This window comes from Charadrius vociferus, unplaced genomic scaffold (assembly GCF_000708025.1).
Source record: "Charadrius vociferus isolate BGI_N301 unplaced genomic scaffold, ASM70802v2 scaffold176, whole genome shotgun sequence".
NCBI lineage: Eukaryota > Metazoa > Chordata > Aves > Charadriiformes > Charadriidae > Charadrius > Charadrius vociferus.
In genome coordinates this window covers 937,577-964,605 of record NW_009648961.1, presented here as the reverse complement: position 1 = coordinate 964,605, position 27,029 = coordinate 937,577, and the positions used below count along the sequence as shown (strand labels likewise).

General features: G+C 35.8%; 2 protein-coding genes across 2 annotated transcripts; one reads left to right on the top strand and one right to left on the bottom strand.

Moving 5' to 3' along the window:
• Window positions 1-403: 403 nt before the first annotated feature.
• On the top strand, window positions 404-26,939 carry TFB1M (transcription factor B1, mitochondrial). The gene is made up of 7 exons (XM_009887610.1): window positions 404-536; window positions 2,084-2,235; window positions 5,881-5,989; window positions 7,753-7,904; window positions 12,816-12,935; window positions 23,849-23,976; window positions 26,678-26,939. Exons 1-7 carry the CDS (start codon window positions 404-406, stop codon window positions 26,937-26,939), a joined length of 1,056 nt encoding a protein of 351 aa, XP_009885912.1.
• On the bottom strand, window positions 16,756-17,415 carry CLDN20 (claudin 20). The gene has a single exon (XM_009887609.1). It carries the CDS (start codon window positions 17,413-17,415, stop codon window positions 16,756-16,758), a length of 660 nt encoding a protein of 219 aa, XP_009885911.1.
• Window positions 26,940-27,029: the final 90 nt, after the last annotated feature.

Genomic DNA, 27,029 nt, shown 5'->3' with positions numbered 1-27,029 from the left:
TAAAAATAATCTTCTAATTCTTCTTCACGGACACTTTAATTAAATATGTTCTGTCTTCATGCGATGCCATGAATTCAAGGAGATTATCCTTAATGATTCTCTTCTAATGTAATGAAAGATTGACTTCGAACAATTGTGAGAGGGTTTTGTTTTACCTGATGTTTCGGCAAAGCTACAGAAGGAGATTTACCCAATCCCACAAACACGTGCCCAGCATAAGCACTGCATACAATAGTCAAAATACTGATGTTTAAAGTTCAGCACTTGTGTAATGATTTGTAAATCATATCTTGGTTTGTAAACTTAGTAGCGTTTCTAATATTAAGTATATTAGAATTTATTCTGTATACTGGAATCATCTTTTCAATGTCTCTGTAGGAGGAAGGAACAAGAGATTTGTCTTATGGCTGTTCCAGGAAAGGCGGCAGCTTTCCATCTGCCTCCCCTGCCAACTGTTGGAGAGATTATTAAGCTCTTTCGCCTTAAAGCACAGAAACAACTTTCCCAGAACTTTCTACTGGATTTGCGATTGACAGGTTAAATATTTTATTCTAATATTTTTAGCTACTGTAAAACATGTATCCCAGTTTTCTTCACAATCCAGGTTCTAGCTAAGGAGATGATGTTTGCATGATTACATCTGTCAAACTCATGACAGCTCAATGGTAAACCTTTAAAAACGTCTTTTAAAAGTAGTTTTAGCTTAGATGAATTGATTCTACTTGTAAATTCCTAGAAATGTGTGTCTTTATAAATTATAGAGTAATTTTTAGATAGAAACTATATTCCTATATAAAATATGGGTTATTGATTGAAACACAAAAATCTAAGCCTTAGTAATACTTTTACCATGCAGGTACTATTCTATTTTATAAGTTTGATTCAAAAATGAGTATTTTTTTTCAGTTTATTATGTATCATAGAAGGTACTGTAACTCATTGTGCAGTTTAATTTAGTATATACTGTGGTTAGGAAGGTAATTTGTTTCAGTTTATCAGAAACATTGCAGCTTTTTTGAACCAGTTACGTTGTTTTGAACAATTCAATTTTTTCCAGCCTCACGTCAGCAACGGGTGACAAAGTTGTCTCTGTTCAATCAGTGGTGGGTTTTCTTTACTGTCCTAGTGGTGGCTGGGTTTTGAAGTAATAAATGCAGTGCAGCTTCATGTAGCTGATGATTTGATTACATTTGATGATTCAGGTTGGTAAAGATTTAGGACATGAACATGAAACTCTGTTCCACTACCTGAATAACTGGAGTTTTGAAATAAAAATATCTGCATGCATTTAGTAAAACCTTATAAATAGACAAGTCTTCAGATATTTCGTGGTTTTATTGCACACTTAAGAAATTATGGAGTGTGCAGCATAATTTCTGTCAGCATCCCTCTCTTCATGCTTCCTAAGAATCTCTTTGTTTTGTTAGCTACATTTTTAATCCTTATTTTATTTCTTTTTCAATCCTTAATCTGTTTTCTTTCCTGGCTGTAATGTCTTTCAGTGTTGTATCCTTCCACTTAGGTACAGGTATTTTCTCCTTATCTTTCAGCTGCCTCACTTTCTGTAACTACCAGTTGCCAATATTCCATTTTTTACTTTACTCCATCTCCTCCCTCATAAAATTGCTCTGTACATACTGTAATCTTCGTAGAGCTTCACTGTATCATTTTTGCTTCCTAAATTTCCTTGAAACAGAGGTACTGTATTGAAACACCTTTATAAGGATAAGTAGGAAGACTTTCAGGTGTTGAGCAGAAGTGCTTACTTGCAGGAGGAGAATAGTACTCCTAGTTTAAAGATGATAATTTTCTCTTTCTTAGATTCTGTAATGAGCAACAATGTATATTAAAGCCATTAAACTGGAAATAGTCTTTTTTAAACAGTTGAGCATACCTTGTAGTATGAAACAAATCTGAATTCTGTGCAGTCTGGCAGGCGTGTGATCATTTAACTGGAATGTGTCACTGTTTGTGTCTGTTCTGAGATAAGCACACTTGTGCTTTAACAATAAACAATGAGTTTATCTTAGTAAGCTGGATCATTTGGAGAATAAAGGCTTAGTATGTTCTTTGTGTCTTGCAGACAAGATAGTGAGACAAGCTGGTGAGCTGAAAAATGCCTATGTTTGCGAAGTGGGCCCTGGGCCAGGAGGTATTACCAGATCCATTCTTAGTGCTGGTGTTGAACAACTCCTTTTAATTGAAAAAGATGCTCGATTTATTCCAGGATTGCAGGTACCGTCTGGAGAATGGTTTGTATAAATGTGTCGACAACGTTGAATAAGAACATTTTCAAAAAAAACCCAGAAAGGTTCTGAGTGTTTTGTTGAGATCTCAGCATTGAAAATAGGTTTTGCTTCTTTGGCTTAAATCAGAGCTATCATTTGCTTGAAGATGAAAATACACAGTATAGCAATTAATTGTTCCTGCTTTCTCATATGAGTTTTCATTTAAATACCCATTGGCTCTTCAGGACCTGATTCTGCAACTGAATTAATGCTGAGGCCTGCCTGTTCTTTTTCAGGTTGAGATGTGTCAGGTTCTTTAAAGGTCTATCCATGCAGGTGAAATAGTAGTTTGAAGGCTGAACGTAATGTCCTTTGTTCTTATTTTTCATTTTAATCCTAATAATTATGCTTTAAAGCTTATAAAATTGTGAACATACATCTCCAGTTAACATAGTTCAATGTGTATTAACATCCAGAATAGAAGACTAAAGTAAGCATTTATTTTACATATTAAAAAAACCCCACCACACTTAAACTTTCGTTCCTTTCTTTTGAAGTTGTTATAAGCTCACAAGTCATTGTGACATTTTTCAAATACCGTGTACTTGTTGCTATTAAGTTTGCATGTTTATGGAATTTGGCTGTATAAATCTAGCAAGAAAAACAGAGTCCGAAATCTCTTTGTATTTGACTGTTTTCTTGTGCCTCTTCAACCTCAAATCATAGCAATTCAAAGGGTTTTCCTTATATTACTCTTTGTCTTCTATAGTAAAGCAGCAGTGAAAATAAATAGGTAGTTCACTTGAGAACTGATACCGTCTCTTTGTAGGACGATAACAATGTAAGTTACAAAAGAAACTGCACATATCTTTACACTTGAATATGCTTGTAACTGACTTTTTGTGGTTAGCCACTGATAGTTTACCGTATGCCACCTTTATCTTATGAAGTATGGAAACTTCATGTTTTCACTTTTATTGAGTGGTGGCAAATCTGCATTTTTGTTTTGAATTTTAAGAACTGTTTTGGGATTTGAGAGAATACGAGATTAAATGATACTTACTTTAGTTAACTGAGTTTTTTAAGTACTTAAGACAATACTTCTGGTCTTCAAAAATGAAGCCACTGCAATAGATTTCTCTGAATAAAAGTATACTTTCCAGGGTCTATTATGAGCTTTTGGTATGTAATCATCTTTACTATTCAAGTGAATTAACATTAGTTATTATAATTCATTAGCAACCTCTTCATAGTAGATATAAGTATGTCAGAATGAGGTTATTGAATATAAAGATGCTGTAACTCAATAACGGTGGATGTGAATGAACAAGAAATACATTGCATCCATTAGTGTTAAATTTGGTGTTGTTTTTTTCCCCTCCAAATATGATACATAACAGAATTAATCTCTTTTGTGATAATGTGGGTTGTAATGCCTATTTTTTTCTAGTTTTCCATTAAAGGCTCTATCAAAACCAAATGCTCATGAAAGGGTTGATATCTGAATAACAGAAAATGTCAGACATTAAAATAACAGTCGGGGACTGTTACTTAAAAATGTCTCTTTAGATACTTATAAAATCACTGACATAAAGCATACAGCATTTTTCATTAGCTGTGTTTCAGGCTGTGATCTCTATCAGAAGACTGAAGTTGGAATCCTCTTTACTGCAAAACTGAAATATAGTGAAGAACATATGTGTACAGAGCAACAGTTACACAAGCTGAAAACCTCTCAGTTCTGTCTCACTCTTTAAGAGTCCCAACCTCCCTATGCCATATGCCCTAATAGTTGTTAGGCTGGAAAGACTTATGAGGAGAGAAAGGGTGCTCTCAACAAGAGAGTGAATTGAATATAGAATTCTTCCAGGAGCACCATTTCATCTTTTAAACTATGCCCTTTATGTTTTCCTCCTGCCCTTTTGGTTGTGAACCAAAGAGAAGAAGAGAATCTGTGCGATGGAGAATACTTGGCTCATGTGCTTGGAGCACAAGAGCTCCTAGAACTGTGTTAGGTGCACACATTGGCCTTAAATTAGAGAAGGTTTCTGAGTCTTTATTTCAGATTAGAAATGTCCAACTGTGGTTTTCTGCTCACAAATTAATGCAGTTCTCAATTATGTTAAGTGTGATACTGAAAAACACCCAAACTCCTCTTGACATTAAAACCATTATTAAACAATATGTGTTAATAATCCATTATTGTGTAGTCAGCTGTCTACTTCCTCTTATGCTGTTTTCTAACTTTATTGCTCTTACGTTATCTTTCATCCTATTATAGCATTTATAGCAGCTTCAAAGAAAGATTTGACAAATGGCAGATCAGTAAATTTGAATGCAGTATAATTGCTAGTGTTATGCTGAAAAATCTGTTAACTAAGTTAGATTTATTTTTTTCAAGTTGGAAATAATTGCACTTAAAACATGTAGGAACATTTAGGTTTTAGTTAAGGATTTATTTAATACTCTCACAGAATTTAGATGTTTTGACATCAAACAAAAAAAAAATCATGCAGACGTTTTGTGAGCAGTATGAGAAAGCAGCACTTCCCTTGGGCTCAGAGACCTGTGAAAGCTGTTTGTGACCCTGAGCATATTAATATGATTTAGATTGAAGGTGAAACTAACAATGGTGAGCAGTTTATTTTGGCAGTTAAGCCACTAGCATTTAACTGTTTATGGATTTGGATTTCTGTGCAAAAGCAGAATTGTTCTTTAAGACGTTTTTCATTATTCTGACTTAGGAACAATAAATATCCCCAAATGCAGTCTTTGTAAAAGTAGACTTTGCTTTTGAATTATGCTGTTTGTGCATAGTTTCATATTGTAAGAGAAAAGATTCGTACAATACTAAAAACGTAACTAATTTTGATTGTGTAAACTGATACCAGAAATGAAAGAATTGGTCATCAAACTACAGCTGGTTCTGAGTTTGCATTTCAGTGTTTATTAAATACTAGATAAGCTGCAGAAGTGGGATGGAGAAACTGGCAACAGAGTGGATTTTGTAATGTCTAACAAGATAGGAATTTTTGAGATTTTCTCTAATGCTAGATATTCATTCCTTCATTTTTGGGAACTCCTTGGTTTCTAATGGTGTGAGTTCAGACTACTGCAGGGAGTATTTCCCCCCTTTTTTATGTCAAAGAAAAAATATTTCCCCCCTTTTTTATGTAAAAGAAAAAATGACTGAATATTTCTGCAGCCTTGTATCACATATGGCTAAAATTGTATAATAGACCCTACAGCTACAGGGGAGACAGAATAAACAATATGAGCCTTGTTTCCATAGGTAATGGATCTAAAGACTGCTGCTTGCATTATTACATAGATCAGGTGGGGTCCTATTAGTGGCCCAGGGTTTGTTAATTGTTCTGTGTTGAAGAGCAGTATTTTCAGGTTTAAATTCCATATTAAGAATTCTACAGCTGTGAATAGTAAGCATTTACAGAATCACTCATTAAATTTTTTTGTTAGTGTTCATTTTTTTGGAGGTAAATACTTACTAACAGTGTTCAGTTTTAACTGCTATTGTGCTTTTTTGTATATTGAAGATAAACATATAGCAATGGTTTCATTCTTGCTGTGGCTGAAGCTGGAAATCACTTTGGTTAATACTCACTGTGAATTCTGCTTGCTTGCTTACAAACAGATGTTATCAGAAGCAGCTCCAGGAAAAGTACGCATTGTTCATGGAGATATTCTGACATATAAAATGGAGAAGGCTTTTCCAAAGCACTTAAAAAAGAACTGGGAGGATGGTTAGTATTTGCGTTTGGTATGTTTCATTTTTAAGGCTTCTGAGTTAGTCTTAGGTGTGGTGATATAGTTGGGAGTTCACTCAGTGCTGGTGTTTCTCTTTCTCTTCTGGTACGTTCTGAAGGTAGGAGAGAGATGAGCTAACTTTCTTCCTTTCTAGAAGGAAACAAAGAATCCTATTCCTCTTCTAAGATAAAGCAATGGAATTTGTGTGACATTCACCTTAGTCAACATTATTGAGGAGCTTTGCAGTTACTAACCATAGCATGTCTTAACTGTACAATAACGACCCATGGAAAGTATAAAAGCAAATCATATTATATACTTTCTTCCCAGCTTCTTCCTCTTTTTGAAGAAGCCAGAAGCCACTACTGCTCTAGTTCCACTGAAGAAATTTCTGTAATTTTTTTTGAAACTTTTAGGCAATTTGTCCTCAAAAATTTAATTTACTCATTGCACTGGCTTCAGCTGCATATCTTTAGCAAAAGTGGAATCTAAACAGAGATACTTTTTTTCATCTGAGGTTGTCACTGGACTCAATTTCACCTCCCTTTGAAGTTATGTTATAGTATTAGATAAATCAGAGATGACCTCCTAGGCCTCTTTTCCAAATTTCTGAATTTAAGGTAAAATCACTGTCTGTAGTGCCTGAAGAACAGTAAACTGCTTTCTGACTTAGGACATAAAAGATTATGCCACACGTTATGTTCATCTTGAAAAATTCCATGCTGTATTTGCCTTGTTGCAAAAGGTAAGTTCTTCACAAAACAAAATGATGAGCAAATGCACGTATGAAGGTGTAGCACAGTCTTTAAAAATTTACCTGTCTTGAACATACATATAAGTCATTGTTGTCTTTGGAGCTAACTATTTAGAGGTAAAATATACTTCTGCTGCGTTATTGCTATATGAAAATCTGAAAGGCTGGTGGATTTCAGAAAAACACTTAACCATCTCTGATGTATGTATAATATCAGAAATATGCCAGAAATGCCACAGCCTAAAAAGTGCATAATAAGTAAAGTGTGCCAGAAAACCAGCTTGAATTTGATATTATCATGTCTTATTCATCTTATTAAATGCTGTAGTATCTAAGAAACGACAACACGCTTTTGTTTGTTTCGATTGTACTCCTGCTTAAGATCCCCACTAATGAAATGCCTGCTTTGTGTTGTACAGCACGTATATACTGATACAATACATATTTGAACAATACATATCACTTCTTACGGCTAAGTCTCGTACTTGCTCTAAGACCTCTTGATTTCAGAGGACTGTGTAGAGAAGGAGAGCTCTGCTCCGTTTGAGCTAGGTGATTGTTTTGGGAATTGTGAAGACTCATTAGAAAGCCCCTGGGAGGAATGTGTTGGACAGAAGGATGAGTGTGGCTATTTACTCTGTGCCAAATAGTCATAGTTTAAAATCATGGAAACGCTGTTGTAGTTTTGCTGTTGTTACAGTTTTGCTATGTTGGAGTAACTCAGCTGAAATCTACCGATCAGCTGAAAATCAGCTGAAAGCTAGTGATTTATTCAAATGTAAATGAGAACCAAACCTAACCACTTTTTTCCAACTAATTACTGAGAATAGTAACAGTTTTGTCAGTGTAAGACATGTATAAATGGAAAGGCATAATTTTGGCATAGCAGGGTAAAAATCTAAAAGTCTAGGTTGATATGTGCATATCTTTCTTACTTACTTGTTCTTGGCAAAATCTTATCCAAAACTTTTTAACAGTTGGGTTTTCTCCATCAAATGTTACTAGAGCCACCAGATATCCATATCATTGGGAATCTGCCCTTCAGTGTTTCAACTCCTCTAATCATCAAATGGCTTGAAAATGTTTCCAAAAAGGATGGACCTTTCATTTATGGCAGGACACAGATGACATTGACTTTTCAGAAGGAAGTTGCAGAGGTAAGATGTTACTGTTTTCCCAAAATTTTAAAGATGTTAAATTGAACAAATCTCTGTTCACATGCAGTCTTTTGTTTTAAAGTACAAACCCAATCTTATTTGGCTTTAGAAAGAGAGGAAAGAGTAGGTTCGAATTTTAGTTTATGGGGCTGTAGGTTATCAATTTTAATGTTGAGTTAATCGTCTGCTCTGATCCTTTCAGGGCACATAATTTTATTTTTTTTTAATTTCTGATGGGGGGTTATATTTCCTTGAGGTACTTAATCTGTTCTTTTCTGGAATCTGATTTCTTTGACATGAATAGATTCCACAGCACTCTTGTCTTTTAACTGTTTTTCTCCTCTCACAGTCATTCATGCACCATTTCACCAGTCTGGTTTTACTTACCTTTCAATCATTTTGAGAAATACACTCGAAGTTATTTCCTTTGCCCTCTTAATTATAAATATATTTTTAAAAATACACCTTCCTTGAAATAAGGAAAAATTGCAGGTTTAGCATTATTTCCAGTTGTGATTAAACACTTAAAACACAGGGAGTATTCTGTCAAGACCATGGCAACTAACTCTGGCTTTTGTGAGTGAGACTTGATATCAGAATTATTACTGGATTGCTGCCAGTCTTGCATGTGTAAAAAGGCATCATTTAAGTTCTGTCACAGCAGGTCCAAGAGGAAACTTGAGATTTTGCTTTGTCTCAATAGTTAGATTCTCAAAGAAGGCCAAAGTGATCTGCTATGTAGTAGTGTTAATTCTAGATCAGCTGATATTAGGATGACTTACTCCACAATGTTTTCGGACTTAACAGTTTATTTCTGTTGCTATTGCCTGAGACATATCATAACATAGAGGCTGGAAAACTTTTTGCTTTGTATTTATGCAAGCAGTATGGCTTCTTACCAGCATCTCAGTATGGCGCCTTACCAGCATCCTGCTTGCTTTAAAAAAAAAAAAAAAAGCAGAAGAAAAAGGAATTGCACATCAGTCTGAAAACTGAATTTCCATCTGATTACTCCAGTGTTCATAAATAGCTGGTTTTCCGTGTGCAGCCTAAATGTGTATGTTGTTTTAATTTTAATCTTCGAAGTAGAAATTCTCATAGGAAAATTTTGTGGTTAGGGTTAGGGGTTTTTTCATTATGTAAATTAGTAATAATTGTATATGCAAGTGGCATGTCTGCTGTCATTTTTGGGGTCATAGAAAACCATATTGTCCTGTCATTACTCTAGCCCAGCGATCTGCATTCAAGACACGTGCTGAAGTAGTTCCAGTAGGTGGCTCTAGAGGACACCAGGGACAAACATTTAGTGTGATGTAAGCTAGATTTCTTAATTCAGTTCTCAGCTCATGTGGTTTCAGGCATTGAAAAATCCAGATCTGTTTTCCAAAAGGAATTAATTACATTTGAGATTATACCTCATTGCAAAATAAGGCTAATGGACTATGATGTAAAATGCAAAGTGATGATGGGTAAGATGCAAAGTTTTGTGACAGCAGTGAAAAAATTGGCCTAGCGCTGAGTGAGAGCATAAATGCACTCTGTACTTTATATAGCTGCAACCAGCTGCATATGCCATTGGTGACATGCAGATTATAGTGCTTGTACTCCCAGCATAGCTCAATGAGATGCAAAATACCATGCACTCTTAAGTCCCTTGTGCTTGGCAAGCTGAGAAGTTAGAAACACTAGGAAATTGAATGATACGTTGTTCAAGGTCATGCAATGAATCAATGTTAATTGTTGTTGAGTTTACATTCTGGGATCTCTTGATTCTTGTTCTTACATCTATTTAAACACAGATCGTCCACTGAAGACAGAGTAGTTTGTAGTTTCTGGTTTATGTTTCCATAATCGATTTGACATCATGAAAAACTCATTTGAGAGAGGCTATTTTTTTTTATGATTAGGGGAAGTGATGGTAATCAAAATCTGTGTCTTTTTTCTGGTCCTCTGAAGCTGCTTAAGTTAACCATTGTAGTTCGCATATACAGGCGTATTTAGTACCGGGAAAGAGAATAGTCTAATGCAGATAATAAGTTGCTACTATATTTTATATATCTGTTGCTTTATATTCTTGAAAGGAAGATTTCTTATACTCCAAAGTTTGATGTCTTCACTGGATGTTTCTAAGCTAAAAGCCTCAATACTGAAGAAAGTCTGAGTGTATAGTGTGATTTTAGCAGAAGGGTAACATGCTGTCATGAAATGGAGCTATGTGCTTTATAATCAGTTAGGATAACTTGATATTAATGTAAGAAAATAAAACGACATGCTGTGTTATTTGTGGTCAAGTTCATTTTTGCTAGTATAAGAGACAGAAAATACCTTTGCCTTTCTTGGTGGTGGTCTCCTGCTCTTCTGTTTCCTTGTAGCACAGCTACATTGGCATGAGTTCTGTCAGTATAGACCTATTACTACAGACCACTCTGTGCTGATGTGATTTGATTAAATTGATTAAAACTGTTGATGAGAACAGATGTCTCTGTAGTTTAAATTTGTAAAATTGTTACTTACTTTGTGGATAAGAATTTTTACATTGCCACAAATTCCTCAGTGCTTCACCTCAAATCTGCCACTTAGGCCAGGTACTTCCTGGCCCACTTCCATTAAAATGAGTTGTATTTCAGTTTAAATAGAAGATCTTTGTCAGTCTCTAATTTTGAGTAAAACTGGGCAGAGAGTAGTTCACCTGAACTGCTCCGCCAATATGATCTGCAGGCTGGGAGGTGGGGTGTTAAACTGGTATCTAGAAGATATCTAGAAGACAAGCATGTTAGAAGAGCAGAATACTTAACCATTTTTTGTCTAACACTGCTGTCTATTTAGAAAAAACTAGGCAAAAGGTGCTAATAAAGTGGAAAATAATTCAGATTTCTATACAGCAAACAGAAGAAAAATTACCATTATGTTTTTGTAACTGATATAGGTTAAATATAAATACTTATGTTCTAAAAAACCCCCCTTGTTTTGAGGAAAGTGGCTTGTGCACTAACGTGTTTAATATTCCTTTATATGATCAGCTTTGCCAGTCTAATTCTTGATGTAGGTGAATTCCTATGATGGATTCTGCAGATTCGTTGATAACGTTTTAATACGCGTTTATGAAAAGGGGAATTGTATGGTATAGCTTAGTGAAGAACAAAACAAATAGTTGTTCCTGAGGTAGTCATTGAGAGCGGTTGATAGTGAGCATCTTTGAAACAGATGTCAAGTACCGCCACCTTGATTGTATTCCAGGTTAGGCGTCAGAATCTTCGTTTTGCATCATGCCTTGCTAAAATTTTAATAGTAAATGCAAACAATCTTGTCTAATTAGCTGAACTCCTCCAGCATGGTAGACTCAATGCAGTTTCAAATGCTATTTTAAAAGGAGGAAAAAAGAAAATTTTGTGAACTGAGGGGGGAAAAAACCCTACAAAAATAGGTCCGGTTACAGAAGTGTATTCTCAGCATTTTTGTGTTCCTTGCGTAGAGCAGTGCCATACACAGGTATGTTCCTGCTGCTGGGGTTAAGTGGTTACTGCCCAGAAGAGGATGTTTTTAAGTTATCCCTTCTGTAGCCGAGAAGCAGGAGCTAACCACCTGACACTTGTTAGATTGTTTTCATGGGAAGTGAAGACTGGCCTGTTTGAATTGGCATTGGAAGGACAACAAGCGTTGTCATTAGGTCTGTTTCGTTTCTACTGCAGAGGTTGAGGAAGTGCATATCTGATTGTATTGTTAGACTTCCCAGCCTGTTTTTTTTTTTCAGAGAATAGTAATGATGGCAGATAGATTTTTATTATTTTTTTTAATAAGTTTCCTCTGAAACAATAATGAAGATAGTTTTAAATGCTGACGTGGGCAAAAAGAATCACTGAGCTTTCATTCTGGAAAGTCATTGAAAAGTATTTTATTTGCTGGATGCTAATACTTAAACTGCCTTTCAGGAGAGTTGTTTAAACAAAAAAGTAAAACTTCAGCAATATGCTTAATTTTATTTTTCAGGGATAGTTTTAATAAGAGCGGCAGCATTTTATGAGTATGATTTTCATCTGAAGCTACATGATGTACAGATGTTACCAGATACGCAAATTGCTTTTCATAATTTATTTTTTATTAAGATAGTGGTAAATAAGAACAGGAATCTTCAAAATTTTATTTCTGCATAATTAGTATAATGTCTTTTATCATTTGAGACTTATTTTACTGGGTCTTTTTTATGTTTAAATCTTGTTTGTGCTAGCAAAATGCACAGAACATATTTCTTGCCAGGTCATGAGAGTGTAGAAAACCTCCATCCGGGCAACTTTTATTTTTTTATTTATTTTTCTTTGTAATAAATTTCTTGGGAAAATTAGAGAATTACTAAATTAAGCTTTAAGTATTAAATGCTCTTCTTGATAGGTATTCTGAATTTATGTAAAGTAGGTCCAACTTCCTTGCATAAATTTTACGCATAGATCAGTTTTCTATCTGATTTTGACTTTATGGAGCTTTGTTTGATCTTGAAGTAGAAAAAAAAAATATTTGATACAGAAACAGTGGAAGGAAAGGATGTGAGAAGGCTATCGGCTGATGTTATGTTTGTTTTGAATCAAGTAGTCAGAAGAGTTTTAGTCTTCTCTTGTGCCCATACAAAATTCTTTTGATGTTCATTAAGTTCTGCAGAAGTTCAAGGAGCTCCTTTCCATGACCATTTGATTGCAGGACTCGGGTTGTAAAGTAGCATGGTGTATTAGTGAAATGCTGCTACATTGGAGAAAAGAATTCTAGATGAACTGGGCATAAACTTGATGTGAGTTATTAACATTTAATTGTTCTTTTTTTCATTTGTCTTTGCCTTTGATTATACTTAAAATCAAGCTTTTAGGTAGCTGACTGCTTGGTCAGTTCAGTTTCACTAATTCACGTGTTTTGATTCTTCAATAGAGGCTTACAGCTAATCCAGGAGGTAAGCAGCTCAGCAGACTGTCCATCATGTCTCAGCATCTCTGCACTGTTGAAAACTGTTTTGTGATTCCAGGTCAAGCCTTCGTTCCAAAGCCAGAGGTAAGGTTTGATGTATTTCTTTGGGATTTTTTGTTAATTTGTCAGTCAGGCAATATATCTGATTTTGAGTACAAAACACAGTTGGGTGCTTTTGTTCAACATCTCCATGCTATGGAATAATCTGATTGATATACCTGTAGACAAAGCATACTTGCTTCAAGAAGATGCTTGCGGTTTTTGTTCCTCAGAACTTGGCTTTGACCTTCAAGTCTATCTGCAAAATCAGTGTACTGCTTTGGGTGTTTCTGAGAGGGAGATTTGATTTAAGGGCAGAATAGTCTGCTAAGATTGTAGCATCTTTGGAAAGCTTGCTGTTTTACAATTTGCTTTCATAAATAGTTTGGGAATTGTACCTAGAAAATTTGATGGATCTTTTGAAAGACGCTGATAAATAAAAGCTTTTAATTTGTCATCTTTGTCAAAGATCTCTAATTTTACCGTGTCTATAATCTTTACATTTCACCTTACTCATCTTTAGCATATTTAACTCCCTCTTATTTGCTATAGCATTTTGTCATCTACATCCTACTGCCTGCTTAAAAAAAGTAACAATCTTTTCTATCTGCTCTTGAGTGAGTAGAGGAGAACGGTTTCTTTGCTGTCCTCTTATCTACTACCACTGGTTTTTATTAATAGCCATCGCGATTACAGGAATCAAGAATAAATAAATTAAACTGCATTTTCCATTTTGGACAAGAATGTATCTTCTACTTTTTTTTTTTTTTTTTACGGTAAAAGTTTGTGTCTGACACCAAGGGGGTCTATTACCCCTGACAGCACATGGAAATCTACTGTTCTGTTTCAGAAACGAACTTGCAGCTTCTGAAAGTTTCTCCTAAACTGATTGATTCAGCTCATCAATAAATCTCCCTTTCTCTTTACCACAGTCTATCTTTTGGTCTTTTTACTCGTATCTCTTGAGAAACTTCATTCCATCTCTCGTATCGTGGTGAATTTTAAAGCTGTTATCTGGGCATATTCTGATGATTAACATTCTGTTAGTATTTTTTGAGCAAATAACTGTTCAAATATGAAGTTATTACTCGTGACAGCAGCCTGTTGTGAAGAAAATTGACTATGCTTAAGACATCTTATTTTTTGATTTACATTTTTGGATTTATTTTTTTTTTCCCCTGTCTCCTAACTGATTGAAAAACAATTTCAGGGTGTCGTATCACTGTTAAATATCTTAAATAGTGTTTGGTAAGGCCAAAATTCCAATTTTGTGGTGCTGGTTTCTCAATGGTGGATACAATTTGAGGGCATAGTAGATCTAGTGTAGTTGAAAGTCTTGTGCAGACTGTGTCCCAGATTTGAGAAGCTATAACTGATATTCCCATTTGCCTGTACTGCAAAGGCCATAGCTGACTGAGAGGGTTAACTCAAAGAGTTGTGACAAATGGGTTTGTATAAGCAAATGCTACAGTCAGTGTTCTGTTGAATAAAAAAAGGCAGTACCACTAAAGGCAAGCATATTTTTATTTCTTTGACTTAAACCAAGTATTGCTTATATTGCAAAAGCAGAAATTACAAATTTTTCAGACAGACTTGGCATCTGTTTTCACTATATTTTGTTTCCTTCGAACTCCTGTTGTAGCTTAGTCTTCTGTTTTGTCCCTATTCTTTTAGCCATAGACTGGCATGTGGTTTTAGATATTACTGTTTCTTATAGAATCTTTGTTTTCTTGGAAAGCTCTTGCAGCGTATTGTGAATGAACTAGCTCAGTGCTTGATTTTATTTTTTTTTTTCCATAGGTATACAAAGAAGTTCAGGTACTTCTGTATAAAGTTTTAGGAAGAACAATTTGCTGCTTGTGTAGCCAATGAACACTTCATTTTGCTCGTAGTATGCAATTGTTACATTTTTCTTATGGCCTTCTGTATGCCTTTGGTTCTTATTTTACAAATGTTAGTTTTAATTCACATGCATAGCAATGATCACAGCTTAGTGTCATGTCAAACCCCTTACTGAAGGTGGAATGTATGTTTCTGGGACTGAGTTGTTTACTTAGTTCCACAATGCACGAATATTATTTCACCAATACCTGTGAATGTTGAGACGTAAAAGACGTGGCTTATGGAATGGAATGGTGCTGCACAGCATTTTGTCTAAGCAAAGGAAATCTGGCTTTTTGGTCATAGTCTCTGCAATACTGAATAACTGCTGATACTAGCATTAGTAGGAAACAAATTCCTTGATGAACACATAGGAAAGTCAAAATGGCTGCGTAACAGTAGTAATACAAGCAAAACGTAACTCCAGTCTCTGTATATTAGAATAAAGACTCTTCACGTATTAGATGCATAAACCATTTCACTTTCTCAAATGCTGTAACAGAAGATCTTCCTTTCTGCAGTGGACTATACATATAATGTTAAGGCCCCTTTATACTGTTTTAGTGAATTTCAGGCTAATAATACGGGAAATGAAAGTTGTATATAAATATGCAAAATAATAGCAGTTGGTTTTGTTGAAAGACTCATCCAGCATTGTCATATTTCTAAATTTCAAGGCCTATTCATATCCCCTTTTAATTTCCTTACTTATGCTAGCAAATTAACAAATTTGATTCTCGTTTACAGAAGCATTTAGATAGAACATACTCTGCCAATGACCAATATGAAACAAAATCTGTGTGTTGAAAGAAAAGGTTAAAGGATCTAAGACTATTAATCAAAACAAGGGGGTTAAGAAAATAAATTTAAATGAGGAAGCTGTCTTTTTATCACCATTGTATATTACGTTTTACAGTGATAGAATATATGGGAGTGGGCCTGAAACAGACTCTACTGGAATAACTAAAAGGACTTGAAGTTCTTTTAGAAGGCCAGAAACAGAAGACAATAAATGGTAGTTATTTGAGTTCTTAAAAAGATACTTTGAGCAAGTGTAAGCCACAAGGCTTCCAGATTTTTCTGAAACAGAGATATTTAGTTTGTATCCTGTGTGTTACAGTTTGCAGGTGTTTTCATAGTCATGGTTACATTTCTGTTGTTGTATTGCTCCTCAAATCTGACGTTCTTTGTGTAGTGATAGATTAGTAGCACTTGGAGAATGCCCAGTAGACATTTCTTTAACAATAATAAATGAAACCCACAGCAGGTGGCAGTTTGGGGTGGGAGAGTCATTTTTAGCATGATTTGAATGGTACTGCTGATTCTTCAGGCTGATATGCAGAATATACAATGCATCTAAGGTTTGGGGCTATGGGTGTTTGTTGTGATTTTTTGTTTTAGTTTGGTTTGTGTGTGTTCTTTGTATTTTGTTTGTTTTTTTAAGAAATTTAGTTACCAAGGCAATCCACAACTGAAAATCAAAGGCAGATGTGTCAGTTACTTAAAAACCATTGAATTGGGCTTCTTGGACAGAGAGCAGTTAGGTTTTTTTGTCCTTGCATCACAATTAAAATAAAGATAAAAATGAAAAACACATGATAAAACTTCACATGTTACTGATGGCCTAATTTGCTAAATAGAAAGCAGTTAGTTTTTAAGCATCTTTGCTGTAACAAGCCATCAGTACACCAGTTGTACTGTCAGTTATGTTTTAATATAGTTTGTCTGTCTTCAATAGATGTTACTTGGAAAGTAAAAAAGAATGGTTTGAAAAGTCAGCGAAGAAAAGTACTCTTGTAGCAGACTTAAGCATTGTTTCTTACTTCATTCTTTTTGTGGATGCCGCTATAAACGAAATACCTTACTTAAACATAATTGCAACCCAGATGTAAGAAAAGTTAAGTGCTCTGTTACACGTTCTTTGAAATAATCAAACTACGCCTAACACCAAAAAAAAAGCCTCAATGGATAGAAATAGCTGTATTTACACATAGTCCTTCAGGTTGTAACCAGCGTTGCTCTCCTGCTCTGTGGATGGGAAATGGTGCTGTTCTGGAGGGTAAATCCATGCTCCTTGCTGCTTTTTAAAACAGGAAGTGCAGAAGATCACACCTGCGATAAGCAGAAACCCAGCTGAAATGAATCCTGTATAAACCGCTCCTCCTGGTTCATGTTTACTGCTCTCTGGAATGGTCTGGTCCAGAAAATTTGAAATAATTTCTCTCGTGTACCAGGATGTTGGTACCAATCCAAAGATTCCTGCAAGAATGAAGCAGACTCCTCCAGCAAAACAAGCGTGGCTTTTGCTATCGGGGTCCCCTCCCAACTTTGTACATTTCATTCCAACTGTAGTGATGCAGATCCCAAAGGCTGATAGGATACAAGACAGTACCATGGTGGTCCGTGCTGCCTGGATGTAGACGGGAAGGGAGAGAACGGAATATTTCAGGGTACAGCTGAACATCCCAGTGCTGTACCATGTGCAGTCCATCCAAAGTCCTTGCATCTGTGTTATAGCTGTTATGATATTTGAACCAACGTCTGCATTTACCTTCCAGTTTGGTAGCAAGGTAGCTGCGATGTCTCCAAAAGCACCAAACAAAGCCAGAATAAAAGCAAAGAACTGTAGACTTGCTGATGCCATGATGATTATCTGCTGTCACCTTTTCTCTGCCTGTTTCTCTCTTGTAAACGGGTGTAACTGGTTGGTAGCTTCGTAGCCAAGGCTGTAGCCCTCTGTGTAATAGGGAGGAGGCGGGGTGGGGGCGGGGAGGAGAAGTGCGTGGGGGAAAGAAAAAGAAATCAGCAAACAAAAAGAGCTTGCATTTAAAATTAGGGCTATCTGAATGAATATCTGAACATGACCCTGCAGCAGATGAGAGCAGCTGAGCAGCTGTACACAAGGCACTTGAACATAAATGATGGCAAAATGGACAGTGTTTTAGAATTGCTTGTAAGAAGGAGCTGCTGCCCTTTCATACATGATTACAAGCCATCAAGCAAAACTTACTTTACTGGAGTTATTTTTGGTAATAGTATACAGATTGCAGGCTTACTAGACAAATATACATTGTAAATGGAACACCAGAAACTTGCAGATTAGAAGTTATTTTGGAAAAACACTGTGGTGGAAAATATATTGTACTTTTAAAATACCTTCCTTAAATGTGTTGATGGCTGTAGTCAGCTCCTGTTGACTATTTTATAACAATGAACATTGATAATAATATCTTTTGTTTAAAGTATGGTTAAAGGTAACCCTTTATTTCAGTTACTTAAATATTGTCTGTTCTTTTGTTTAATAACTCTTGCCAAATTTAATGGTTTTTTTAAGGAGAATAAGATTGAATTTATTTTTTGCAGTATTTTCACAAGTCACATGTGACTTTTCTGAATCAGTATTTTTTCAGTCAGTGATTCTCAGTCCTTGACTTGGAGCAGCAGGATTGAGCAAGTCATGAGACTGAATATGATGTGCTTTTGTCTACAAAATAAAATACTTTTTTAGCACTGATAAAGAACAACTCGGTTGTCTAAGTGCATTTTTTTTAAATCACTTACCTGTCTGAAATGATTCGCAAATTTGCCATGAAGTCGCAGTTTTAAAAATTCATTAAAAAACCTCCCTGCTAGTCGTGCTTAAAGAGTCAAATTTCATTTGACAGATGAGAACATTTAGGCAGTGTGATAACTGTGCAGCTGGGAAGACAGAACTGTTGCTGTTAAATCAGCTGGACTGTTGGGATAGCAGATGAAGAAAAATGGTTTGAAACCTCTGTGCCAAGGATTAGAAATGGTGTCCTGCCTTTTGAGCGGGGCTGTGTAATTGGCAGGTTTTGTCTTTAATCAGAGTGATAGAGAAAGGGCGGTCCTCAGTCTGGATTATGCTTTCTAAAACATTCTATCTAAATATTAACAATAATATTGAAATTGGTCTTTAGCATTAGAATTATTTTGAAAAGCCGTAATAATAGGGTATAAAGTTGAAATAAAGTGGAACACAAAGTATCTGCAGCGTTGTACTTGTACTTCAATTCATTATACATGAGACAACAAGGTTTTGATCAATATATATGCTATCAAACTTTATTGGCATTACATAACAAGTAATCCTCTAATTTTATATATTGTACTTGGCTCAGGTAATTGTTCACGGATGTGCTAACTCTGTCCAGTATATATATATTAAAAATGCATATAGTTATGGTGAGAATGCTAATAGCTAGTAATTTTTAAAATCTTACTTCAAAGAGCTGCCTATTTCCTAATCTCTTCAGTTTGTTCAGATCATGAAGAGTTGCTTTGGCAAGTACATATCATTTGCTGTATTGGGCACATGGGAAAGATGGCTTAACTTCCTTTTGCGGAAGGAACTGACATGCCTGGATAGCTCAAAACTCATTCAAAAGCATATTCTGGAACAGCTAATTAGGATCTTAAGTTAACCTTTTTCATTGCTTTCTTTTTAAAATTTCAGCATATTCACACATAAACACAAACCACTGCAAATGGTAGCCATACATTACATTTAATGAGATGAACCAAATTAAAGGAATGGTAAATTCAAGTATAAGCACTGCAAGTGTAATAAAAAATACAGTTATGTTTCATTATTATTTGTGTAACACTTACTGCTGGATGTGAGGTCTGAGATGTTTTCTTCGCTGTAGATGTCCTGGAAAAATGCAGTTCCTCTTGAATGGAACTATTGCTTCTCATATAAAACTGCATTGGCATGTATTAACAAAATTTCTTGGAATGTTGTTGTTTTTTTTTCTCTTCTCTACAGCAAGTGCATTACTGCTGTTTGTTCGCTCTCTTAGTTCCATCTACCCGAGAATAAAGGAGTACTTTGTTTAATTAGAGTTTTCTTTGACAAACACTCAGTAAGGGAAAGCAAAGAGATTAGGGAGAAAAACACATGGAGGCCCTTAGTCCTAAATACATAATGATATCCAGGTTCTATGATTAAAACTGTGAACAGTGATTAAAAGGAGTAAAGTTTTGAGAATCCAGAAACTCTGTAGGCTGACGGGTTTAGGAAGGGGGAAGGGTAGGATTCATTTAAGTTGAACTGAGAGCTAGAGCCAGAGGGTTTTGTTGTGTGGGGGTTGTTGGTTTGTTTTTTGTGTTTTTTTTTTCATCACAGATAATCTTATTAAGAGTTTAAATTTCCTAAGAAAGAACTATGCAATTTATTTTAATTTGTAATTGGAACAGCAGGACATTTCTATTCAACTACAAGTTTTGCTTATCTCTTCTTGATAGCCTTAGCCTCCTGTAGGTCAACCTATAACTTCTTGCCTTTGTATGAGTCTGTACAAAAGAATGAAGGAATAAAGCTTATATGGTAACTGCAGCACATCAGTGAAGTGGCCGCAACAAGTTGGTGTGTGAAATCAAGAAGTTAGCAGAAAAGTCTTGCTGATTGCAACAGCGATATACCTGTAGGTTGTATACCTGACTTCTAGTTTCCTGGGATCCTGTTGGTGAGCCTGGTGTGAATGGGGTTAAGTTACAGGAATTAGATTGTTGCTGTTAGTGCAGTGGCGTAGTTATTTTCAGCTGGAAGTGATCCAAAATGAAATCCTCACATCAGAACAAGATCACTGCAAGATACACATATCTGGTGTTAGACCTAAGATTTGTCTGTAGTAGACAGCTAAAACGCTGGTACTGAACACGTAGTTGGTGAAAGTGCTGGCTTAGAACTATCTTAGTAGGATCTCAAGCGGTCTGTTTTAATGAAGTTGTAATATGTTCTGCTTAGGTTTCAGTTCCCTATAAATTACAGCTTGAAAAAGAATATGTGGGTTTGCTTTCAATAAGAGCCCTGTTGCAAGATACATGTGTTGCCTATCAATCATGAGACCTTTATTGTTGACAATTAGTAAAAATTGTCTCATTTAAGCTTATTCTGATTTAGAATGTTGATTTCATCAGCAAGGCAGCAGACTTCTCTGAATTAAATTGTACTCTGTCATGTGTTCCTCCTACCCTACTAGAACATAAACCTTCATTGTACTGATACACTTAAAGAGCAAGGGGTGAATAATTGCTGCACTATTGACAGTTCAGGATGTATCGGTTGAATAATTTTTGTATTCATTACTTTGTAAGAATTGAGTATTATTTTGTAAATATTTTGAACGTACTTGGGGGTGGGAAAGTGTTACTAATAAAATTATCCACAAATTAACTTGTTTATTTTAAGTGCTGTTTTATACTTTGCATTGGCTTTCATAATTCTACTCTCTATTTTGTGCATATTAAAAAGGTTAGGGAAAAATAGCATGTATAATTTTAAAGGAGTGGCCAATTACAAGTGAAAAGCTTTCCCCTGTATCTGTTGCTATAGTAACCAGGCAGCTTTCCTGGGGTCCAAAGAAAACAGCGTCTATAATGGAACAAATGCTGAGAAGTGTTGTGTTTTGTTTCAGAAGCAGAAATTATTGCCCACTGGCCTTGAGATTGCAAATTGAGCTGTTTTTCTCTTAAACTGTACGCTGCATCTAGATTGTGTTTTTTCTTTTCCTTCAGAAATTTTTGTTCAAGCTGCAGCTCCTACTCCCATAGAGCCCTCATATCTCAGTTTTACAAGCAGTTCTGCAAAACTGAGATGACTGTGAGATCCCAAATGGTCTCTGGTGGTTTTCTTATCCCTAATTTTGTTGGGAAAGTACCTTGTTTTATTTCTTGACGAAAACGTAGATAAACATACATGTGTGTAAATAAGCCCTTAGTATTTCTGTGCAAGGAGCTGGTTGGTCATGTGAAGTATGTATTTGCCTTGTTCAAAAAGATAAACTTTTCTGACAATGTGTACACAAATTTTCACTGTGTTCCTGTGGTCTTCCTGACAGATAGCAGCAACCTGTGGCAAGGGTAGAAGCTAGCAACACACGAGAAATTCAGAAACTGCTTTGGAAAATACATTTATGCGCATTTCACTGCAGATTCTATGTGTCAGGTTTTCTTTGTCACCTCATTTTTAAATAAGTTCTTGTGTATTCACTTTTTAGTAATTTAAGTATTTTTTTCTGTCTTATTCTTGACTCCAACTTTCAGAAAAGGTGGAAAAGTAGAGAAAAAACACTATCTGTAACGTATACTTGAGATCAGCAGTGCTAATGCTGGAAATTTCCTGTGGTTTTTTTTCATCAGCACCATTAATAAGTATTTTCTTTCCTTTCTTTAGCCAGTATTTTCGTTCAGCTTTGTAAGTTCTGTCCACATGAAAAACTTATGTTTGAATTTCATAATTTCTGTTAAAAGCAAATACAGTACCTCTGCTGCTGAAGCAGTTGTAGTGAATAGATGTACTTGACAGCTGAGCTGTTCCCACTGAAAGTACAACATGTATGGACGGCACCTTTATGCCAGAAGAATATGTCCACATCAGAGATTACTATGATTTAATTGATTTTAAAAACCCCACAAAATTGGAGCAGGTTTGGTTAGAGCAGTAGAAAAAAAACCTCTTGCTTGGCATTCTTTTAGGGTTTTCTCAAACAATTGGTACACTGAGAGTGTGAACTGAAGCTGTTTTTTGGGCTTAGTGTGCTTTGATTTTAGTCAGAACTAGCGTGTCTTCAATTTAATCATAGAATCACAGAATCATAGAATTGTCTAGGTTGGAAGAGACCCTTGGGATCATCGAGTCCAACCATCTACCCTACTCTACAAAGTTCTCCCCTACACCATGTCCCCCAACACCACATCTAAACGGCTCTTAAACACATCCAGGGATGGTGACTCAACCACCTCCCTGGGCAGCCTGTTCCAATGCCCGACCACTCTTTCTGTGAAAAATTCTTTCCTAATGTTCCTGTCGGAGCTTGAAGCCATTCCCTCTCGTTCTGTCATTAATTACCTGTGAGAAGAGACCAGCACCAACCTCTCTACAGTGTCCTTTTAAATAGTTGTAGAGAGTGATGAGGTCTCCCCTCAGCCTCCATGAATGCCAATTTCAGACCTTTCAAAAAGACGGATGATTGTCCATCGTATTAGCAGATTTTTTTAATAAGAGACTGAATATTTCTAGAAGTCTGGCACTTAAAAATTTTGTCGTCATTCAGTACCAGTACTTGTACAAATTGTACAAATTTTCAATGTGTTTCTCCACAGAAATGTTTCATTTTTATTGTTGTTAATATCTGGTTTGGAAGATGAGCTGCTTTGTTCAATGTTGTGCAGAACTGGATTTTTAGCCCAGCCTGTATTTTGCAATACATAAGTCTGAATTCAGGGCGTTTCTGTATAATACAGTATCTCTATAATTGCATGACATATTTTATGTGGGTTTTATGTATATATGTACATTGAAGGAATGATGTTGCTTCATTCTGTTTTCAGACACAGGGAAAGTGACCCTTCTGTGAACCAAGATGATTTTAAAATTATAAAAGAATAAAACAAGCTTGAAAGCAATCTGTGTAGAAGCATTAAAATATAATTTTGGATGAACTACGATACACAGTGTAAATAGAGTTGTATGGTCACTTAAACTGAATGCAAACTTGTTTCTACCTACCATTCCTTTAAATAGGCTAGAATTTTAAAATCTTAATATGTTGAAAAGTAATTCCTTGGCTTACAGTTTAGAAAAGCCCTAGCAACAGAAAACATACAGGGAATGGGTTTGATTTCTAATTATAATACCAATTTTCTTTGGCTGCCCTTCAGCCTATATATTGAATATTGGCTAATTTGTGTATCATGTTAGAATTGTCTTGTGGAAGGATCTGAAGAACGAAGTGCTAATTACTTTACAGATTACATGGAAGTTGCTCTAGATGGAGGAAGTGCCATGGGGAAATAAGTACTAAGTAGTAATAGCATGTGAACTAATTGGAAATATGTAGATAACTAAGACAGACTAAAATTCTGTAGGGCCTTGAAAGTTAAGCCAAATCTTTACATTCAAATACTATGACATTATTAACTGCACAGCTATATTACCTGTCACAATAATGTCTTCCTATGTTCTGCCTGTTTCCTGATGTCTAACCGGTTAAGTTAGAAATAATGTCTCGGAAGAGTATATCTACTCAAATTTATCTGTCTTTTCCTTATAGGTGGATGTGGCTGTGGTGCATTTCACTCCACTGGTGCAACCAAAGATACAGCAGCCATTCGAGCTAGTAGAAAAAGTGGTTCAAAGTGTTTTTCAGTTCAGAAGAAAATACTGCTTCCGTGGACTCGAGTAAGGATCTTTAATGAAAAATCGTCAGATACTGGTTTTGTAAATGTGCCAGCTACGAAATCAGTTGAGAAAGACTTGTAGCTATGCATTTGATTTTATTACTCCCTTTTTAAATTTGTCATCATAGTTCATCAGATCTTTCCATTTCAGAATGGTTTCTGGAGACAAAACTATGAGATGAATCTCTTTCTGCTGTAATTACATAATTATTACTGTGCATTTTTGTTAGAGCAGTTGAAGCTATTAAAATTACTAGGATAACTTGGTGATCTTTCCAATAGTTTGTTTCGGAAACAAAAAAAAAACCCCAACACTAACCGCAAAAACTGCAGCATTTGTTGGTTGAGTTAAAAAATGAAAGTCTCAAAATACAGAACCAAAGATGGCAGCGAGAGGGGGGAGAACATCAGCTGTGGGAAACTTTACTTATTTGGGGATAGTGTCAAAAGGTCAAATTCTTGTTTCTGTGCTTGCCCTTCTATGGAGTTCTTACTGACTTTTTAAAAATCCCCTTGTCTTACTGAGGGAATTTATTGGGTTCTCTACCTGATGAGAGAAACCTGCAGTCTGTTTGCCAAGGATGCTGTTAAAACGCTAGCATAGCCGCGTGTCTGACTTGGTGTGGGGAAGACCCAGCATTCAGCATTGTAGAACGTGTGACGGAGCTGCTGTTAGGACTAGAGGTGTGCTGCTGCAGCTGAATTTTGCTGGGCATGGCTTTGGTCCCGACGCAGTCCAGAATTAGGGTGGATGCCACCTTGCTGAACTACAAGCCCTACGTGTCGCTTTTTTAAAGGTGACCATAGAATTTTGCCTCAAGTTTTGGGTTTGTTTTTGGGGTTTTTTTTGCTTAAGTGAATGGCACTGACGTCTGGAGAGCAGACATTTGACCTAAAATTCTGCCTGTGTTAAGGTTTGAGTATACATTTGGAGGGGGTTAGAAAATGAGGTATCCAAACTCTAGATAGGTTTGTATTTGATTCACAGGGTTGTATTTTTGTGAGAGAACAGTTTCAGTTGACAATATAAGCACAAGGTATGCGCAATCAACATATCTACGTTATGTGGAATATTTTTGCCAGTTTTAAAAACTGAGACTACTGTGTAATCTCAAATTGCTAATAACTGCTCTACATTCTTTTGAGGCAAGGAGGGGGAATCTGAACTTTTGAACGTCACGTATCCCCCTAGCAGCTTATCATACTTTAGCCCTAGTGTGCAGCTAAGAAACACAATCCTCTTATTCTTTAACTGACCTGAAAAAAAATAGCAGTTTTTGTTATATAATAAGATTATTAAGTTTGTTACAAGTTATCTGTCTATTGCATTTACAGTATAAAAACAAGGTAATAGAATCAGTTTACATTTGTGTGTAAATCCTGTGATCTGAGAGAGACACATGGCATAGAAGATTGAACTATTAAGTCCATGAAGAAAAATATTTTGAGTTGCTGCTCATAGACATTTATAGGGTAGTTCTTAGTCTATATATAAAAGGTGATTAAACATTTTTGGCTCCAGATACATCTTTTACCTACCAAATCAAAGGCAAGAATAACTTAGGGAGGGATATCAAAATAAAGATCCATTTTAACCTTGCTGAGATAGATGCTGAACTAATGGGGACATTTTTGACCAAAGCCTTGAGTGGAATGTACATTAAACCAGGTTGTTCCTAGAAGTTCCATCCTTCTCTTGTCATTTTAAACCCTTTCTTAACTTTGTATTCTGCCTGCCCACCAAGAGCCAACTATCACTTATTATAGAAAGCCTTCTGACGAGCTTGTCCAGCCAACATCTCGAGGCTTGGGAGGGTGTTACTGTATTAGATGCACAGCATTTTTAGGTTTTATGTATATATGACAAAGGCAGATAATTTGAAAATTCAGACATGCACATGAACCATGTGCAAATTTTCTGCCTTTGTGACCTCTTGTAGGCTGAGAACTACTGCGACTAAGAGCTAGTCAGCTAGTACTTTCAATAGTTTGCGCTTTGTAGCGTGCATTTTTGTGAGACATAGAAATCATTTGAACTAATACTATGCTTTAAAATTTGGGGAACTTGAGATCTAGAGGTGCTAATGCATCTGGCCACAGAGTAAGTGAACTGATATGACTACCTATGAACAGTGACAGAGCTGAAAACAAAATCTAGGCCTCCTGGCACATTCTCCAAGTTATAAATATTAAAAAGTGAATGATAATTAAATATTCCTTACCTCCTTCTTGGCTTTTTTTTCTGGCATTGGAATTACAGTATTAATGATAAGCGATAACAATATCTTTCCCATTGGAATGAAACACGCTTAGCCTGAAAGAAAGTCATATGGTTTGGATCTGATCTGTTTTGCACAGTTTAATCTGTTGTTGCTCTCTAAATACGAGGCTAATTCTAAGAAGGCTCTGTGACTGTATCCAAATGCAAAGCTCTTTTTAATGTTAGCAAATATGAACATACATGTATGTGTTTAATGTACAATGTATGTATATGCTTTCCTATGTTGTTACAGTTTGCATTCGCAGAAAAAGGGCCCTTACGTGTTTCCATTTGCCTAGATAATGAGCTATATTAAGAGTGCCAGAGCTAAAATAATGACATACTTAATAGCAAACCTCTATCAAGTAAATTCCCAAGACGACCCTGCTATTCTTAAGGGAAACTGAATTGTTTGAATTTGTCTCTTCCCCACACCTTTTAGGACTTTGTTTCCTGAAAACGGACGTTTGAAAAGAACAGAGCAGCTGATGATGACAGCAAATGTTGATCCAACTCTGCGTCCTTTTCAGCTCTCCATGTCACACTTTAGAAATCTGTGCAATACATACAGGAAAATGTGCGATGAAGACCCAAGCCTTTTTGTGTACAATTACAGAGAAGAACTAAGGCAAAAGAAGATGAGGAAGAGTTTATGTAAAAGTACTAGTCAGCCCCAACAGATTGAAGAGGAAGACCAGCTGTAACAGCTGTAATCAGCAGCAGACTGATTTTTTTTTTGATTTTTTTTTTTTCAACTACTTGGTCTAGAGGTGTTGATTAAGTAAAAGGAGGCT

Coding starts and splice junctions, on each gene's coding strand:
- TFB1M (XM_009887610.1), top strand. CDS start 404: ATGGCTGTTCCAGGAAAGGCGGCAGCTTTCCATCTGCCTCCCCTGCCA. Junction 537..2,083: donor ACTGGATTTGCGATTGACAG/GTTAAATATTTT, acceptor TGTGTCTTGCAG/ACAAGATAGTGAGACAAGCT. Junction 23,977..26,677: donor TACTGCTTCCGTGGACTCGA/GTAAGGATCTTT, acceptor CACACCTTTTAG/GACTTTGTTTCCTGAAAACG.
- CLDN20 (XM_009887609.1), bottom strand. CDS start 17,415: ATGGCATCAGCAAGTCTACAGTTCTTTGCTTTTATTCTGGCTTTGTTT.